This window comes from Rhagoletis pomonella, unplaced genomic scaffold (genome assembly GCF_013731165.1).
Source record: "Rhagoletis pomonella isolate Grant_MI unplaced genomic scaffold, Rhpom_1.0 Rhpom_scaffold_00002, whole genome shotgun sequence".
NCBI lineage: Eukaryota > Metazoa > Arthropoda > Insecta > Diptera > Tephritidae > Rhagoletis > Rhagoletis pomonella.
In genome coordinates this window covers 1135626-1154472 of record NW_023458556.1, presented here as the reverse complement: position 1 = coordinate 1154472, position 18847 = coordinate 1135626, and the positions used below count along the sequence as shown (strand labels likewise).

The 18847-nt window shown below is 35.7% G+C and overlaps 1 protein-coding gene across 1 annotated transcript in view; it reads left to right on the top strand.

Annotated features, from left to right (window-relative positions):
• The window catches only part of LOC118734386 (nascent polypeptide-associated complex subunit alpha, muscle-specific form-like), a 79348-nt gene extending 77630 nt beyond the window's left edge, over positions 1-1718 (top strand). The window contains exon 5 of the mRNA XM_036464110.1: positions 47-1718. Within this exon, the coding sequence (XP_036320003.1) occupies positions 47-1557 (1511 nt within the window). The 3' untranslated portion in view covers positions 1558-1718. The remainder of the gene's footprint in view (positions 1-46) is intronic.
• The last annotated feature ends 17129 nt before the right edge of the window (positions 1719-18847 follow it).

The window sequence follows — 18847 nt, the reverse complement described above, 5'->3', positions numbered from 1 at the left end:
GCGTCGCCTGTAGATCCGAGTGCTCCCGTGAGCCCGAATGGATCAGTGGCCCCCAATGCACCAGTAGACCCCACGTCGCCTGTAGATCCTAGTGTACCAGTGAACCCGAATGGATCAGTGAGCCCGAACGTACCAGTAGACCCCGCGTCGCCCGTAGTTCCGAGTGCTCCCGCAAACCCGAATGGATCAGTTGGCCCCAATGCACCAGTGGATCCCACGTCACCCGTAGATCCGAATGCTTCCGTGAGCCCGAATGGATCAGTGGGCCCCAATACACCAGTAGACCCCGCGTCGCCTGTAGATCCTAGTACTTCAGTAAACCCGAATGGATCAGTTGGCCCCAATGCACCAGTAAACCCCGCGTCGCCTGTAAATCCTAGTGTACCAGTGAATCCGAGTGCTCCAGTTGGCCCCAAAGCACCAGTAGAAACGGCGTCGCCTCTGCCAGTCGGTCCAAATGGAACTGTTCACCCTAAGCCACCAATCGATTCTAATGCGCCAGTGAATGGCATTGTTGGAGCACCTACATCCGCTGTAAGCTCGAGTAGGCCAGTTGTTCCAGACACACAAGTCAATCCCAATTCACAAGCGCAGGCCAACAGGCCATTTAATCCCAATGCTTCAGTCGGCCCCAGCGCTCCATTTAATCCCAATGCCCCAGTTTCTTCGAACGCACCAGTCCATTCACATGTAAAAAATATTCCAATGCTTCCGAGGTTACCTGAACATGCTGACCGTTCCGTTTGGTCACATTTTGCCGCTCATAATTATGCTGATAACTCCAGTGGTAGAAAAGATGAAAGTTGGTGGCGACGTGTTTTCGCTAATTTACCAGGACATGCCAATCTACCAAAAGGAGGAAACGAAAGACATAATGGATGGCAGCTTTTGCCCAACCGCCAAGTGCAACCTGTTCGACCTGGTTGGCCTGTGTGGCCTGCCAAATCTCACCCGTCAAACCAGGAGTCAGGAGATAGCCAGTCCACTGAATTAGGCTCTGACAAAAATTTGCCGAAAGCAGGCGAATCCATGGAAGAAAAGCCTAAGTCCAATAGTAGAGGAATAAAATCAAAGGACAACAAAGATCCTAAGGAACAAAAAGAGGAGAGTTCGGGCGAAAACAAATCAATAAGTACCAAAATAGAATCAGAGGACAGCAAGGATTCTAAGGAAAAAAATGAGCAGACTTCGACGGAAAAGAAATCGGAGAAGGGCAAAAAAGATTTAGAGGAGAGTAAAGATTCTGAAGATGTAAAGGAAAAGTCCGATAGCAACCAAGATGAGGAAAACGACGATAGCAACTCCAAAGAGCAAAAGGAACTAATTAAAAAAGTCTTGAAGAAGCTTAAGGACAACAAATGTGACGAAGATGACATTTACCCAGATCCCAGAGATTGTAACAAGTTCTATCTATGTGTCGAAAAGTCGGATAAGACTAAGCTCACGCATCTACGGTGCGATAGTGAGGAACGGTTTGACTCCGAAAAGCTGAAATGTGTAAATAAGCATAAGGCAAAGTGCTTGACTAAGCAAGAATTTATCGAAGAGTTTGCGTGATTCCAAACTTTTGAAGTTGCAAAATGGGGAGATAAAAGCCCTCAATGAATAATTATAAGAAGAAAGATAAATAATCGGTTTTTTTTTCAAAACCTTTAAACTTGCATTAGGAAAGCGAAATTGTGCAATCCTATTTGTTTACCCATGCATGTAGATGTGAGAATTTCTCAAACTGCAGTCGTAAAGGCTTGCCAGATAAAAATTTTAAATACAAACTCAGTCGAGCCGATTATTCAATTTTCGCTTATTTACTAAAATACTGTCACATCTCAAAGACGCTTCTTTTCAGGAGAGTCATTTAACGTTTTCGATTGACACTATCGTGCAAAAATGGAAATGCATATTTGCTTCATACGCGGAAAATAGTCAAGAGTTCTATCACTAAATTGTTACAGTATGTATATGAATCATCGATATAAGAAGTAATTCTGCATAACTTGTTCAAACCCCGTCTTTGTGTTATGGCAGTCTTTTAGTAAATCAGCGTCTTGTTTTGTTTATTTTTATTACTATCCTTACTATTTATTAGTTACATAAAAGTGTAATTTGATTTAAAAGTGTACAGGAGAGGTAAAATTTCGAATTCAGTTGGTGAATTTAACCTCCATTGAGCTGTTGTGGTGTTCTTTTTAATAAATTGCATAATTTCATATTACGTGCAGATGCTTAGCAATATCGTCCGAATTTAAGGATGTCATTTGCTCGGGGTGAGACCCAACCCGCATCAATATCAGGCGCATGCACAGTGAAAGCGGGGAAATTAACATTTGAACCTATTTAAAATATTTTTCGTTCTCGCGTTATTAAGTAGTTTTTACTGTCAACCACAATGTCACTTGTGCTTCCTTTTTCGTCAAATTTGGCGGCAGTCATACACATGTATGTACATGCATACATACATACATACATACATACATCCTGCGTAAGGTTGTGTGTGCCGACGACGCCTGAAACAGCTTTAATTGTAATGCAACATCGTACTATTTGCGCGGTAAATTTGCTTTTGCCATTCTGGGACGATGTGAATTAATGCCTGATTTTCATAAGGCTTTTTTGCTATTCGTTGCCATGTATTGAGAACCAAAAGCGGCAATGGGCAGTTGGGAGCCGATATGTTTGGTCATTTAAAGGTTTGTTTGGCCTTTTACCTTTTGCACCAATCGCTGTTTTCGCTATCTTTACTGCGGATGTGGACACCGGACTGGTTGTTTGTTTGTAGTTGCAGCTTTGTCTGCGGTTTGCCTGTTTCACCAATGCAATGTTCGTTCGTTTGTCTGTTTTTGATGTGGCCACTGATTGTGGTTTTTCTGCTTTTGAACATAAATCTCTTCATAAATGCAGTGAAATTGCAGCCAGGAGAATTAAACAAAAATATCGTCATCAAAAGAATGTTTCTCGAGCAGCCTGTAGGTGCTAGTTTACACGTGGAAGTATTAATTTAGCCCATTTGTATGTAAATATGTGTGTATTTTCGTGGGTCCTTTAATGACTTACATAGTTATTGCCAATTTATTTTTATTTAGCTAAAAAAAATTATATTGAAATTGCATATCTTTAACTGAGCTTCTAGGGCTGCCATAATCCTGAACCCATCGACCAGGATATAGATATGTATTTGCATGGGTTTTTTGACAAATATTTTTTATTGAAAATATATTGAAGACGATATGAATAGTCGACCCGCGAAGCAAATTAACGGCAAGCTGGCTTTGAACCATCTACACCACTTCTAGGTGTAATTAAGAAAGCATCGAATAAAAATGCGAAAACCCTTTTTGAAATTGTATGTATATACGTATGTATAAATACTTTCACGAGCGATGTATCCACCGTCGTTTATTACAGGGAAAGCGTCGATCGTACAACTTTTTTTGGTTTTGATTTCAGGATTTTTTTTTTTCAACATAAATCTTAACGAATTGCATAGATGGTGAGCTAAAATTACGGTTTTTTGCAAAAGATCATCTACATTTTACATTAAACGTAATAATTAACCTTTAGAATCGTATGAGAGGAACCGGCCTCTATTTTTTTTTACTTATATGTAAACATTAGCCGACATGGAGTAGTTAGCGAGTAGCGAAACGATCGAAATCAATGAGTTAGTAGGTATCCAAACTAACTCGCCATCGTTCATCGCTACTAGCTAACGTTATTGTTGCCTTCACATAAAAAATCCTTGGTAAAGCGAGCGGAACTGGAACATAGCAGAGCAGAGAAGTGGCGAATCGAAGGCGACTATTAATATACAGACGTGTGTAACCAGGCGTGTGTAAAATCTGACAACCTGTTGTAACGGTTTTTATGCCATACCAGCACTTTAATTTTTAATTGATTTTGCTTGAATCGTTGCCTATTTTGTTGTGGTGTCTTTTTTTTTTAGATCGAGCTTTAGTTTACGACGTCGCACAGTGTTTCGTGTAGAACAAGCTAGGTGGACAAAAACAAAAGTTTTATTCCTAGAATTTTGTATTGAGTAATTAATCATAAGACCAATATAACGGGGTATTTACACTTGTTTGTTATTTTCACTTCTAATATGTTGAGTAATTGAAGTAAGTAAGCAAGAGCAGTCGAAGTCAGAACTGATTTATTTGAAAAATTTGTTTTGAATATTACGCTTCATATAACTTTAAGTCACCACTTCTGCTTAATTTTTGTGATGGAATCTGAACTCAAAGGTAAGCTGAAGTTTTTGATTATAATCTTTTGTCAATTTGATTATTTTTAGTATGTCTAACATTCCATGATTAAGAAAAAAACGATTTTTTATATACATTTTCAACTTCAGAGGTGGAAAAGTTATATGTCTCCTCATGTAACCCCTTGAAATCCTATATATATTATAGTCATGAGTATCTGTTAACACTCGAAACAAAAAACCATTGCGAATTCAGTGCACATCTATTTTATTTTATTTTTTTCAGATTTAGTTATAACCATAAAAAGAATTGAGTTTTTCGAAGTTTGGTTGAAATATTCGAAACAATCAAGAAATAAAGAGTTATTAAATTTTGTTCTATCAAAATATGATTTAAGTGAAGTAACGGAGCATTCTTTAAGAGATTTAACCATAAAAGTTGCGGCATATTCGTCAAGGCTTTCCGAGAAATGGAAGAGCTCTGGAAGACATCGGGGACGGTTTATAAATAAAAACTCGGAGTGGTTTTCGGGTACAGATATGACTTTTACAGTTTCTGTACATTTAAACTTGCCATCAGAACTACCAGCTACATCTTTAGGTAACCCAGGCCCTGGGAGACTAAAGAAGGACTTCATTCATTCCAGTCAAAAAACTAAACGGCGTCGAGTGGATGACTTACTGCAGTCCAGAAGTGCAGATGAGTTAATTTATGCGGCAGAAGTATCAACACGTATGTCCGGCAACAGCAATATTGCAAATATTATAAAAAATGCGAAAGTTAACACTAAAGTATCCACGGCGAAAACAATATGTGAGCAAAGTGCTAGATGTTTGAGCAGTGTAGAAGCTTTAGCATACTATGTAGATAGCAAGACGACTACTCATGCGTACAAAATGACTCGGAAGTGGAGTATCCAAGCAGGTCATAAGGTATTTCCGTCGTTTTACAGTGTAAGAAAGGCTAAATCAGAGTGTTATCCAAACAAAATTGATGTGGATGAAACACGTGCCGAAATTAAAGTTCAAGCTATTTTAGATAAAAGTGTTGAACGATTAATTTTAGCAAATCAAGAAGTTCTTAGTAGTTTGTTACCTACATGCTTGTCATTTACTCTAATCAGCAAGTGGGGTTGCGATGGAAGTTCTGGTCATAGCACATATAAACAAAAATTCACATACAGTGATGACACTGATGAGTTTTTGTTTATATTTTCTTTCGTATCCGTCCAATTACGGGACGAAAAAGGTAACATTGTTTGGCAGAATCCTCGACCTTCTTCTACGATGTATTGTCGTCCAATTAAATTTATTTTTTCCAAAGAAACAAAAGATTTTATCGTTTCTGAGACGAACAAAGTATTAGAGGAGATAAATGCTTTGTTGCCAACAAAGTGCTTGGTGCAAGAATACGAGGTTTCTGTGAACCACAAACTGCTCCTAACAATGATTGACGGAAAAGTTTGTAATGCTTTGACTGAAACTTCCTCCGCCCAAAAGTGTTATATTTGTGGTGCCACTCCAAAAGATATGAATGATGAGACACGGGTTTTTATGCCTAGCCGCGATCGTCTTGGTTTTGGTTTGTCTACTCTGCATGCATGGATAAGATGTTTTGAATGCTTGCTTCACATTAGTTATCGGCTCGAAGTAAAAAAATTGCAACTTCGGAACGAGTCAGATAAAGCTAGTGTAAAGCAACGTTCACACGAAATTCAGAATAAATTTAAAAGTACACTTGGATTAATAGTAGATAAACCAAAACCAGGATTCGGTAATACTAATGATGGCAATACTGCTCGTAGGTTTTTCGAAAATTCTGAAGTTAGTGCTGAGATTACGGAATTGGATGTAACGCTCATAAAAAAATTTGATACTCTCCTTCGAGCATTATCATCTGGGTACAATATTAATATTGATAAGTTTGAAATATTTGCGCGTGAGACTAAAAAACTATACACAGATCTCTATCCGTGGTTCTGTATGCCTGCTACAGTTCATAAAATCTTGTTGCACAGTACTGATATTATAAAATCAGCAATTTTGCCTATTGGCCAGCTTTATGAGGAAGCCCAGGAAGCTCGTAACAAAGATTTGAGACGATTCAGGGAACATAACACACAAAAGCAGTCGCGTGAAGCCACGAATAGAGATATTATGCATATGTTGCTAATAACATCGGATCCCTTAATAAACAGCTTCAGAGAGATACCAAAGAAAAGACTTAGAAGCCTAAACTCGGAAGTCTTAGATTTATTGTCGCCAGATAGTGTTAAGGAATCAGTAAATACGCCAATTATTTCCAGCTTTCATAGTTATGCCACTGATGCTCATGACTATTCCACGAGTGACTCATCCAATGAAAGTGATGATGATTAGACTTTATTTTATTTTAACCTATTGTTTCTTCAATTCTGTATTATACTTTTCTACTTTAAGTGTTTGTAATAATTTATTTTCACAGATACAGAAAAAAACAAATGTATACAAACTAAAATTTTAGAAAAAATAAACAAATAAAACATATGACTAAAATAAATGACTGCATATCGACGGCTGAGTGGAAGATCGACCTATCTCGGCTGCCAGTTCGAAAACGCCCTATCTCAGGAAAATTTTCAACAACGCTCTATCTAATAAAACTTTTCAAGAACGCCCTACTTCAGAATTTTATTGAAAAACGCCCTATCTCAGAAAACTTTTCAAGAACGCCCTATCTCAGCTGCCGATTCAAAAACGCCCTATTTCAGCTTATTTTCAATGTATTTTCGTTCGAGATAGGGCGTTTTTGAACCGAATTCTCAGATAGGGCGTTATTCAACCAAATTCTGAGATGGGGTGTTTTTCAAAAAAATTCTGAAGTAGGGCGTTCTTTCTGAGACAGGGCGTTGTTGAAAATTTTTCTGAGATAGGGCGTTTTCGAACTGGCTGCCGAGATAGGTCGATCTTCCACTCAGCCAACGATATGAAACGAAAAAACTCAGAAAATATTTTTGTCCAGCTAGCTTGTTCTAAGCGATTTACTGAGGCGTTGCATTGAAAAGTTCACTTAGTTTTTCCTTACAAATTCAAATAAGCATAGGAAGATAAAGGTATAAATTCATAGATTTAATTGATTTTCCATTGATAGCCTTCTTCAAACTAAAGATCTCTTAAACCTCTTTCGTTTGATACCCATATTGTAATATTTTATTAAAATATTTTATATAATCCAATTTGGGCTTTTAGAAGGGTGGCAACGATTTTCAAAAATATAACCGAAATAATATTTTTTTAATCCTCTTTCGTTTGACACCTATACTGTCATATTTTATTATTAAAACTGAATTTTACTTTTTCAACAGGTGGCAACCCTCTTAAAAAATGTTCCTTTTGTTAATAAAATTACATAAATTGAGTTCTTGGATATAGAGGAAACGTAAAATCTTAGAAAATAATTTTGTCCAGCTAGCTTGTTCTAGACGGAACACTGTGCGTCGATGAGACGATAAGGCAAAAATAATCTGTGGAGTAATTTCCGCCAGAACGGATATTTAAATGTCATTTTGTTTTCCATCCGCAAATAGCACCCAAACATCAAGCACTCTACATTTGCTTGTTCGCAGCGGATTGCTGGCAAAACGACTTTGCTAACGGTTTGGTTGCGTCTGTATGCGCTTGTGACTGTGACTGTAAGTGACAGTTTTCTTATCTGGAAAGGCACAGAGAAAGCAGTGACAGTGAAATAATGAACGCGGCTTTGAAGCTTGAACTTGAAAGGGACGTTTTTCACAAGAAATTTTTTTCAAAACGAAGAGTTCGTTCCGCTACTGAGCTCGTGCTGTAATTCATTGTTAAACATTTGCTTCCTGTGTCTTCATGTTGTCCTTATGTATGATATGTATTTCCTAAATATTTCACTTAAGGTGAAACTAGGCAAAAAGTGAACTTAATACTTAAAACATTTTACTAAAATAGAAACAAGATATAAAAAGGGATAGAAGTGCCTAAGTGGCACTTTGTTCAAGAAATCGAAAATAGAAAGTACAGCAACGTGAAGTAACTACTAGTTACTTGGCTCTGTTCTATCACAGGAGACCTGAAGGTACGTATTAATAGATATATGTATGTACAGTAGGGTGGTCCAAAAATTCACAACTTTTTGGATAATCTTATCTCTTACATCATGTGTTCGTAGGCGCGAACAACTCAACAAATTTGTTTAACTTTTTTTGTAACGATTTTATAGCAATTTTACGATGAAATACATTTTCCTAATATAAAATACCTAGGAAACTTTAAAGATTTGACGACACCAATGAATAATAACCAATTTCGAAGTAATATAAATAGATATGGGTCTCGTTATTTTCGATATTCTTCTTTTTCGTGAGTGGCTGGAAGAAAAAAAATTTGAACCTCCCTAATGTATTTATGTATCTAAATATATGGGCGGTATTCACGTTACAAGCAATACAGCTGTGCCAAAATACGTGTGAGTGACATTATGAATGTGAATGGATGATAACCAATGCGTTCTACTCCATGGTGAACATATTTTCCAACACTTTCCATTGCCGACCAAAATTATTGCTACATTATCGTATACTCGGCGTGGCATTTGTAGAAATGGGATAAGGTTTTCTTCGATCTTCGACTTTCCCTGAATAAGAATCTTTTATCTAAAAGGATCCTACCTGTCCTCTATTTCTGAAATTCTTCTTTAATGACTCGAAAGATTTTGCTTATACCAATATTAGATAATTCACTTTGAATCTGACAATTGGTGTTCTGTGTTTCACTTTCCGAGTTTGATTTTCACATTTTTTTCCAAAATGAATTCCGAGTAAATGTAAGTAATTAAATTCTTAAATTTTGTAAAGAAAATAAATTTAAAAATATATTTAATTATAATTTATTCGTGAGAATGGTATCACTGATTTCGAGTTATTTTATTGTGATTTATTTTATTTTGATTTAGACTAACACATAAAAACAAACAAAAACCAAAGTCGGCGTGAATGCGTCGGAATTGCTGATATCATTTCACTCGGAATCTGTGATAGGTCTGTTAAAAAACGAACTGAACCGAAAAGAGGATAGCGAATACGAAAAAATATCGAGGTTTTAAACACTTTTTTAAGTAAAGAAATGTTAAAAAATTATATAAAAACTTTGTACTTTCAATTAGAAAATTTTTAAAAATTACCCAAAAACTTTTGTTTTGAAGTGCTTGCTAGATCACATTTCAAGTATTCAAAACAGGGTATATTTAATTTACAAATATTTACAAATAGGAAGAGATCATAAAGCAATAAGATTTTTGTTTCCTTTTCGCATTTGATTTTAAAATACTTGAAAGTACGAGTTTTATCGATACTTTTTTGCAAATATGAGTACTGGCATCGATTCTTCTTTAAAGTATTCTATATGAGTACTAGTATCGATACTTTTCTACAAAGTTCTATGAATACGCACCACCTTTTCTGTATGGTATTGAAGAGAGCGAGCTAAATATCTAAACCGGCTTTTTAAACCCCCAATAAAGCTCTCCGCAACCTTGCGCGCCGAAGAATGCTATTGGTTAAAGTATATTGTACCACAGTATAGACAGTAACCAACCTTTTTGGGTTGTTGTTGTAGTAGTCGTTGTTGTTGTAGTTATATTCACTCCTGAGGAAGGCACGGGGTTGTGTGCTGCTATTTAATGGCCTTCCTCAGACTTTTTCTTAGATTTCAGGGTTGTGTGCTGTATTATTAGATAAATAAATTTAAGTATTTGTCAAATCGTGATTTTATTAAAAGAAAATTATAAATGGTATTGAAAAACCAAACAAACACTCGTGCGAAAGCTCGATTTTTGTATATTGTTAAAATTTATACATGGCGTACTTATTCTTTTGTGGACTTTATGTTACTTGAGAATTTAGACAACGTGCGAGCTGCAAGGTTCTGTTATCAATAAAATTAACAGAAGCTTTTCCGAGTGGTTGCCTTTCAATAAAAAGAATAGACAAATATTCGCAAATAAATTGGATTTATTTTATAACTGACAACTAACCTACGCTTTTTGTTCTTTTCTCCATTTTAATTTTGACTCCTTATTACCGCCAACAACTTTATGTGTATACATATTTACAAGCTGTCAAAATTTTGCGTATTCACAACGAGAAATCTCAAAATTTTTGTTTGGTCTTTCCAAATTTTCTCTTTTTAATCAGTTGGCAAAGGCCCTCAGTGGCAGCGCTCCGAGCGTTGAGATAGTAATTTCATGTCAATTAGTAGAAAAGTTCCATGTTGAAAAAAACTTTTTATTATGGCGAGAAAATTTTACATTTCTGCTGTGCCAATTCGTAATTTTTTACTGTTGGAAATTTTTGACAGTTGCTCTGGTGCAAAAGAATTAAAATCAGAAATTATACAAAAAAGACTTTATTAGACGCCTTAGTAATAAAATCAAACCATCAGGCCGGGTTGAAAATTTTCATTCACCTTATAGTTAACAAAAATTTACAATCCGTAGTACTTTTCTATCAATTCGCAAATGCGTTTAATTTAAATCGTTTAGAAAATGCGTCATTTATGTATACCATTTTATGTGGAATTATTCAATAAATTTCGTTTTACACTATACTTTTTGAAACTATTTGGAGTTAATTATTTTTTGTTTCTTAAAAGCAACCCTGCGTGCTTGGAAGGCGTGTGTACCAATAATTTCATCCCTAGCATATTCATCCCCGAGGAAGGCAGTCGCCAAATTCACCGAAGGTTGTTTACTGGTTATATTGTGTATTGTACTGTTCCAACAATTGGAGCTCTGAACGGGAGTTAACAAAAGCGGTTGAAATCAAGAGCCGCATAAAGTCTTTGAAAATCATCATAAGCACTACTAACACTCCAAATTAAAGCATCGTGGCTTGAAGAGAAGAGAGAAAAGCACAGAGGCACAAAAACTATTAAATAAGTATTAATCCAAATGTACATACAATCATGGCATTCAGCGTTGTCACTAACAAATTTTTTCCCCTACCAATTCTCTTCCCAAATCCGACCAAAATCGTTTACAACCTACCAAAGAAATTTCAATTACAAAAAAGCTTTCTGAAAACATACAAATGGTTTATTTAAGATTAAATGTTTCGAATATTTTACATACATGCATACATAAGTATAAGAAAGAAATTCGTGCAGCAGCAGTTTAGGGATCGTTTAGATTTGGTTGTGGACAAGCCCCGAAGCAGTGGCAGGGGCACATCCAACGATGGCAATACCGCTCGAAAATTTTTTCGAAACTCTGCTATTTCAGCTGCAGTTACAGGAATAAATAAGGCTCTTATTGACAAGTGTCACCACATCCTGCAGTGCCTCTCGTCGGGTTAGAAGAAGCGAAATGCTGCTTCCATTTATGCACTTCGTCTTGTGTGTTGTGTAGCTTTATCCAGGAGGAACATACATATGTATTTCTCCAATATTACTATATAGCACATGCTTAGTAACTTCTGAAAGCGTACTTCGCCTCATTGTAACAAAGCTTTTTGAAAGCCGAATCTATGAACTTTTCCTTAATAGTTTTGGAACTAATTGCACCAATTCAGGAGCATCTAATGGATTAGGACAGTCCCTAAGGATCTTTCTATTTACAGATTGCTCTGCAAGCCTTTCGTTTCGTAACCAAATTTTCAAATTACAAATTGGTGATCTGCAGCCGGATTCCAACTTTCGCCATCGCTTAATTTGATCGGCAAAAATCTCCAAACGAATAGCAGACGCGCCTAACAACACGCAACATCTAGTTACATGCCTCTCACACTGTCAGATTTGGTTGATTACAGATTGCAGCTATTACTTTTCACTTTTGTATACTATTAGGCCCCTCTGCTTTTCATTTAAGAGAATTTTGGCAATGAAAAATTAGCGAAGCCATTGTCAGAATTCCACTGCTGATGTTCATTTTGAGGGTGAATCAAGTCCGAATACGAAAATTAACAAAATTTTCATTTCGAAATTCACTTTCACTCGGATTGCAGAAACCTACCTGAGTACTTCCCACCAAAAATATTTGGATAATTCCTTCCTCTGCAAAATGACATTTCTTTCAGTTTTTCCTAATAAACAATCGGAGTACAAAGCTCAATAAAAATATTAAAAAATAAAATGTTAATAAGCCACAATAACACTGACAAAGACATTTCTTCCATTTGGACACGAGTTATATTAGCATCGATGCACTAATTGCCAATAGTTTTTAGTCATTTAAAAATATGTCTTGCCAAATTGAAAGATAGTACATCTCGTTATTTTAATCAGTTGCAGTTCCGGTTATCCATTACGGAATTATTTCATGGTGCAACTTAAACTTGTGCCAGGTTTTCTGGGCTGTTGTATACTTATGTACGAATGTGTCCTTTATTGTATATTGAAGAATATAACCAGCGTACAAACAAGTAATGAGCATCTCGGCGGAAAAATGTCTGTGTCATGAGAGGATAATGCAGTCTGTCACGTCAGAGGAAAAAGACCTCTAGCCACGCATGTTTCCTGTTTTATGTGTCTACATACTTACATATATGTGCTTATATACATAAATAGTTATGTGTATGCGTACATACATATAAACTGTACATCGTCGATGTTCTTGCAAAACCGCCTAAATCGCCGTTGTGGCAAAAATGAGATTTGGTAACCCTAAACTCCAGGCATCGAGACTTATGCATAAAAATCGTTAAATCGTTATTAACAACAGATTTGTAAAACAATAGCTAGAGAAAATACCGCCTATCAAGACAATGCCTTCAAAGAATAAACCGTTTTTTCGCTCTCCTGTAAAATTCGAGTGCCGTAGGCGATTTTGCAAAAACATCGACGATATACTCATTCCCAACGATCTCAGCTCAGCTCCGAACTTCTATCTCTTTAATGGTTTGCATTGCGTCCTTTGGCCGTAGTGGGTAATTTAATTGAAATATCCGTTTTGTTTTCGATTGACGATGCGACATGTGCCTTACGCGGCTGTCGTAATTTCAATTACATCCTTTAACGCTTGTCCTTATTCCCTTATTCTCAGCAACATGAACTACAAGTATTGCCCATGCATGCATTTTTGAGGACTGCTTTACTCTGCTTTACTTTATTGTTGCTGTGATTGGCGTTCATGATGCCAAGCGAAAATTCCAAATGATGGGCCTATACGCTGTGGACCAATGCAATAACCATGTCAATTGGCCAACTGCCACCATCTCCGCTGCTCCTCTGCAGATATAAAAACGCTTTCAGTTACTATATGTACATCGGCGTAGCCAGAATGAAATATAGGGGGGCTCGACCCTATTAAGCTGGCTTTTCAGGGTACTATTTTATATATATATAAGGAAAATTTGAAAGTTAGGGGGGGCTCGAGCACCGTTGCGTTCCCTAACTCGCAAGAAGTTGCAAGAATTTACAGGAATTTGCCAGAAAGCGTTCCCGTACTCGATTCTCTGGCTTCTTTTGCCTTTTGACAGTTTTACAGGTTTTAACCCAGAAACGTTGGGGAACGCAACTTATATTATGTACGTATATTTTGTGCCAAAAATCCGGCTGCCTGGTAACCAGCAATGGCATTTAGTGTTAATTTATTTTAAATAGTATATTTTAATTTAAGAGTATAACCAATTTAATTCTGTAGCAGTTGCTTTAAATTTGAATAGGCTTTTGGTGAGTAATCTATCGACCTTGTGGCAATACGCACCTCTAACCACTCGGCTACCGCGGCCGTCATCAGAAATACACAAGTTACAAATTGTGCGATGGTCACTATATTCTTTAGAAAGTTAATACACTTAGGGGATTCACAAGACGTGTTAACCGTCGTAAAATCTTAAGCTTAACACTTGTTTATGTAAAATAGCGGTTAAAATGGTTGGGGGGTTGGCTAATTATATATTCTTTATCAGTTTAAAAGAATTTCGGTTTAGTTAGAAATCCCCTAAAACCATTTTAATTAAAAAAGATGTTAACCTTAAGATTTTACGACGGTTAACACGTCTTGTGAATCCCCTAAATGTCAACAAACAAGTACATATGTCAGCACAAAAGAGGCGATATAAGCCTCAGTAGAGCTGGAAAACTAGCCATAAACGTACTAAATACACCTTTTCAAGTTTATAATGGGAAATTACAAATTTATAATTAGAAATGTAAATTCATATTGAGAATAATGAGAACATAAAAAAATTATAACAATGAAGAGTTACAAGTGAGGTAAATAAACTTCGTGTGCTCGGTAGTCTACACTTGTAGCATTTTCGCCGAAAAATTGTAGTAAATAAAATAATTCCACTAATTCCGTACCTGAGGTTTTTTAGTAGCTTTCTCAAAATCAATTCTAAGCAGTTTTGGCTATTAAACGTACAAAAATATTTCCAAGACCTTCAAACACCTCCTTTTAAAACCTACTATCTCCTGACCGGTTGTCTACAAATGTAGACACCATATAACAGCGTACGACAGTCAATTTTACCCACACAAAAATACACATATAGCAAAACTGCGTTTTTAGTTTTTCTCTCTGATGTAAGGATTTTTTTAAGGACTTTGAAATTTCAAGGATATGATAAATTCAAAAATTATTAAAAAAATTCAATGCAATGTGGAACAGTATGGGTGTCAAATAAAAAAAGAAAACTATGCTAAATTGAAGGAAAATTTAATGTTTTGGAACACAAGGTCCAAGGCGTATTAAAATCCTCCTTTTAACTTTACGCTAAACCATGTTTTGTTTTAATTTACCTAAATTACCTAAATTATATCTTTAATAATTCTCAATATGGGGCATTCCAGCACCGAAATGGTTTTGTTTTTGGCCTTTGCATCTTCAATGTTTTTCATAACTTTTTATGTTATACTACCAATTCAGAGAAGCCTCCCCGATTTAAAAAAAAAAAGTCCTATTGTTTTTAAATACCCATAACTTTGCCAAAAGTGGGCCGATTGGTACTTTTTTTACTTGGTCTCTTAAAAAATGTTGACCGTCTTTTTTTAACTGTCACCTGTTCCGCAACTTCTAGACCTAGTCCAATAATGGTGTAACCATGAGCTCTATTTCGAAATTTTAAATCAATGAAATTCTAACAAATCTTGTTCAATTCATCTCCGACTAAGTCAAATCAAATGCATTTATCAAAATCATAAAAATACCATATTGTAGAGGAAGAAATTGTCTACAAATTTGCACGACTAATCCCCACCGCGCAATCAATTGTTATCGTCTGACTTTACGTTTGATCAAACGCTTGGATCCTCGTACATGGCGTATGAGTAACATTATTTCCTGCTAATGTATGTATATTTCACACAAGCTCAATCAAGTTAGCGGCGCTGAAATGAAAAAATTAAGAAAAAATTCGTTCGTATTATTGTGCTCTTAATTATCTCGGAAACTGGATGAGCTCCTGTAATTATTTTGGTGGCTCTAAAAAGCCCAAAAATAGCACGTAATTCCTCAATAATATTTGTCCGTGTTCGACCAAAGTTTATAAAGTTGGTCGGCGACGTCAAGCGGTTTTTCAATGTTGACTGGGCAATATTTTGAAAGCACATAAAAAGCCCAGATACGAGTAGTCCACTTGCAAAGTGCTCTATGTAAAATTTTTTCGATTTTTAGTTTTTGGTGGTTAACGTACCAGGATTTAAAGTAGTTTCATGCCCACTAACAATACAGTGCAAAATCCTTATATATTCTGCAAAAAAATAGCATCAAATGTTAGCTACTCTAGCAAAAGTCGCTATAGTACTTACGGTATGTATATATACACTTTCAAAAGCCGCTATAATATTGATTGTTCGTATTTATACAAGCTCAAAAGTCTCCATCTTCTGATGAACTTAGAAAACTGCAAGAAAACGTCGTAGTTTCGGTGCCTAGTGGAAGACGTCGTAAAAAAGAAGCAGATCAATCTTCATGGAAGAGAGAACGCGAGAAGCTAAAAAAACGCTAGCTATGTAAAAGTTACTGTTTCAAAACTCGCTATATTAATAACTCGCTTTCAGATAATAAAAAAGGATACAATTTGGATTTTACTTGTTATTGTAGACTTTTTTTTTTTAATTTATGGCTTACTATTATAAAATCACATAACGCTGTTTGCAAGTGGACTACTCATAAGTAGTAAAAATACTTCATTAAATGAACGTTTTACTAAGTTACCGTTAACTTAGCAAAGTCTTAATTATTTATCAAATGGTCGGAGCACACAAAAAAAACGAAAAGTGGCCGAAAAAAGCACACAATGAGCACAATAATACGAATAAATTTTTTCTTCATTTTTTCATTTCACCGCCGCTAACTTGATTGAGCTATGAAAAAAATCATTAGGGGTATTCTCTGAGTCTTGCAAAGCCCTTGCATGGTGCACAGATTGCACGGATTGCACGGTAAAAACCGGTTTTCGTATGGGACAGCTTTGCAAACCGTGCAATCCGTGCACCGTGCAAGGGCTTTGCAAGACTCAGAGAATACCCCTATTGAATTTACCAATCGATTACGCGAAAGTGATAAGCCGCGGCGCAATACTTCCCACTGTAATTATAGAGAGAATTTATTTCTCTACACTGTAGTATGTATATTTATCTTTTTGATTTGATTTGAAGCAGGCGAAGTTCTTGACGCTGAATTGGGCAATATTTGTTAGTTTTTTATATACATATTTGCAAATTCAAAAAAATAATAATAATAAAAAAATTGTATACTATTTTGTCACTCCGAATGCCAATTCCTCTCTTCCGTAAAAAAATTATAATAAATATTTATTCCTCTGCCGGAAAGTTATTCGTCGATATACCGTGACTTTCGGTAAATGCTGCCCGATGAATAAAAGTTATTTTTTCACCTTTATTGTGTGTTAAATTTTTTGTTTTTTTTAATAAATATGCAAAATGTGAACACAAGTATAACAGTTAGTGTAACCGTGTTTCGTTCATATGTTAAAATGATTCTCCATACAAATTAACGCCTGCTAAAAATCCAGACTTCCGACCGTCTACGCCACTTTTCTATCCCGTTTTATTTAGTAGTCATTTCATTGATATCATTTAAATTTTTAACCGGAGAATGGTTACACAGGTCCAGAAAAATCGATGAAAGGTTCCTTTTTATGTGACAGAGAAAATCCGAGGTGTTTTTTTTGAGGTTAGGAAAAAATCCTGACGTGATGGAGTAAAACGGACTTTAGTTTCGTGTTCAGCGACCCCAAAAACATATGATAGACTAGGTTTGGTCAAAGGAACCTTTCATCGATTTTTTTTTGTGGACCTGTGTTATCAATTCATTGGAGTATTTTTTTTATGTATGTCACCAGATAACTTTGGATCACGCGAACAGTTTTCGATCATTTTTATGGAAAAGGTGGTATCTAACAGGTGGCCCGATACTAATTTCGTTTTGTTCCGATCATTGGATCCTAAATTTTTATATGAGCATTTAAGTCGCTTGTATTTTTTGCTTAAAAAATACTACTTATTAAATGCTTTTACAAAAAAGTTTGCGTTAGGGGATAGTGAATTTGGCATAATACATATGTAAGTCAAAACTTTTTTCAAATGTGCCAAGACCGGGTCTGCAAAATAAATAACAATCAAAAGAAAAGGAAACGGATGGAAAATAATTTTCACGAATACACAATTGTAAATACATTATTAATTACTACTTCTACTACATTATTAACTATTAATATAAATATTTTTCTTTTAATTTCATTGAAATACGTTCATAACAACTGCATTTTTCTTGAATTTTCATAAATTCTTGTGTAATTAAGTAAACATTTTGTATTTCATTGCAAAATATTTCATTACTAACAGAAAAGGTGTAGCAAAAAATTATTATACAGACATACAAGTATGTATGTATGTATGTTCTATGTATATATGTATTTACTTTATACATATGTATGTGTATCGACTAATTTTGATATCAATTCTATTGCGATGTTGTAGTTGCTGTTTGCTGGTGAATGCAATTGTTGGCTTATGATTATTCATTCATGATGAACGGCTGTTTTTGGGCGTCTCCTCGCATTCCACATCCAGAAAAGGCTGACGTCGACGCCACAGTATAAACCGCGGTTTCCTGTTGCTTTGCTTGTCATAAATTTTTAATTTGATTAAAATGTGTTTAAATCAGCTGGGAATGGAACATGTTGCATAATTACGCTTTGCTTATGCTAGCTAGCTCTTCACATATTGTTGTTGTTGTTATTATGATAACATGTGCCGTTTGTGTTTTGACAGTTGAAAATACAAACAACACCACCAACAAACCAGCATATTATGAAAGTTTTTTGCCTGGTTTGTTTTTTTGCTTTTCGTATTCGTTTGTAATAATTCACGCAATTACTCTTCGATCGCATTTAAACAGATTACGGGACTTTTCACACCTGCCTGCATTCAAATGCCGAGTTTTGCATTCATTTTTAATTTGGTAAATAATCATTTATGTCCGTACACATGTGTATGTACATTAGGGTGGTCCAAAAAGAGTAAACTCGGAATGGTAATGCTCTCACCCCTAGAATTGTTCTACATCGAAAACAGTATACCCCTATTTTTAACCGACTTCTCAAAAAGGAGGAAGGTTATCAATTCGTAGGGATATATATATATTTTTTTATGTATGCTACCGCATAACTTTGGACT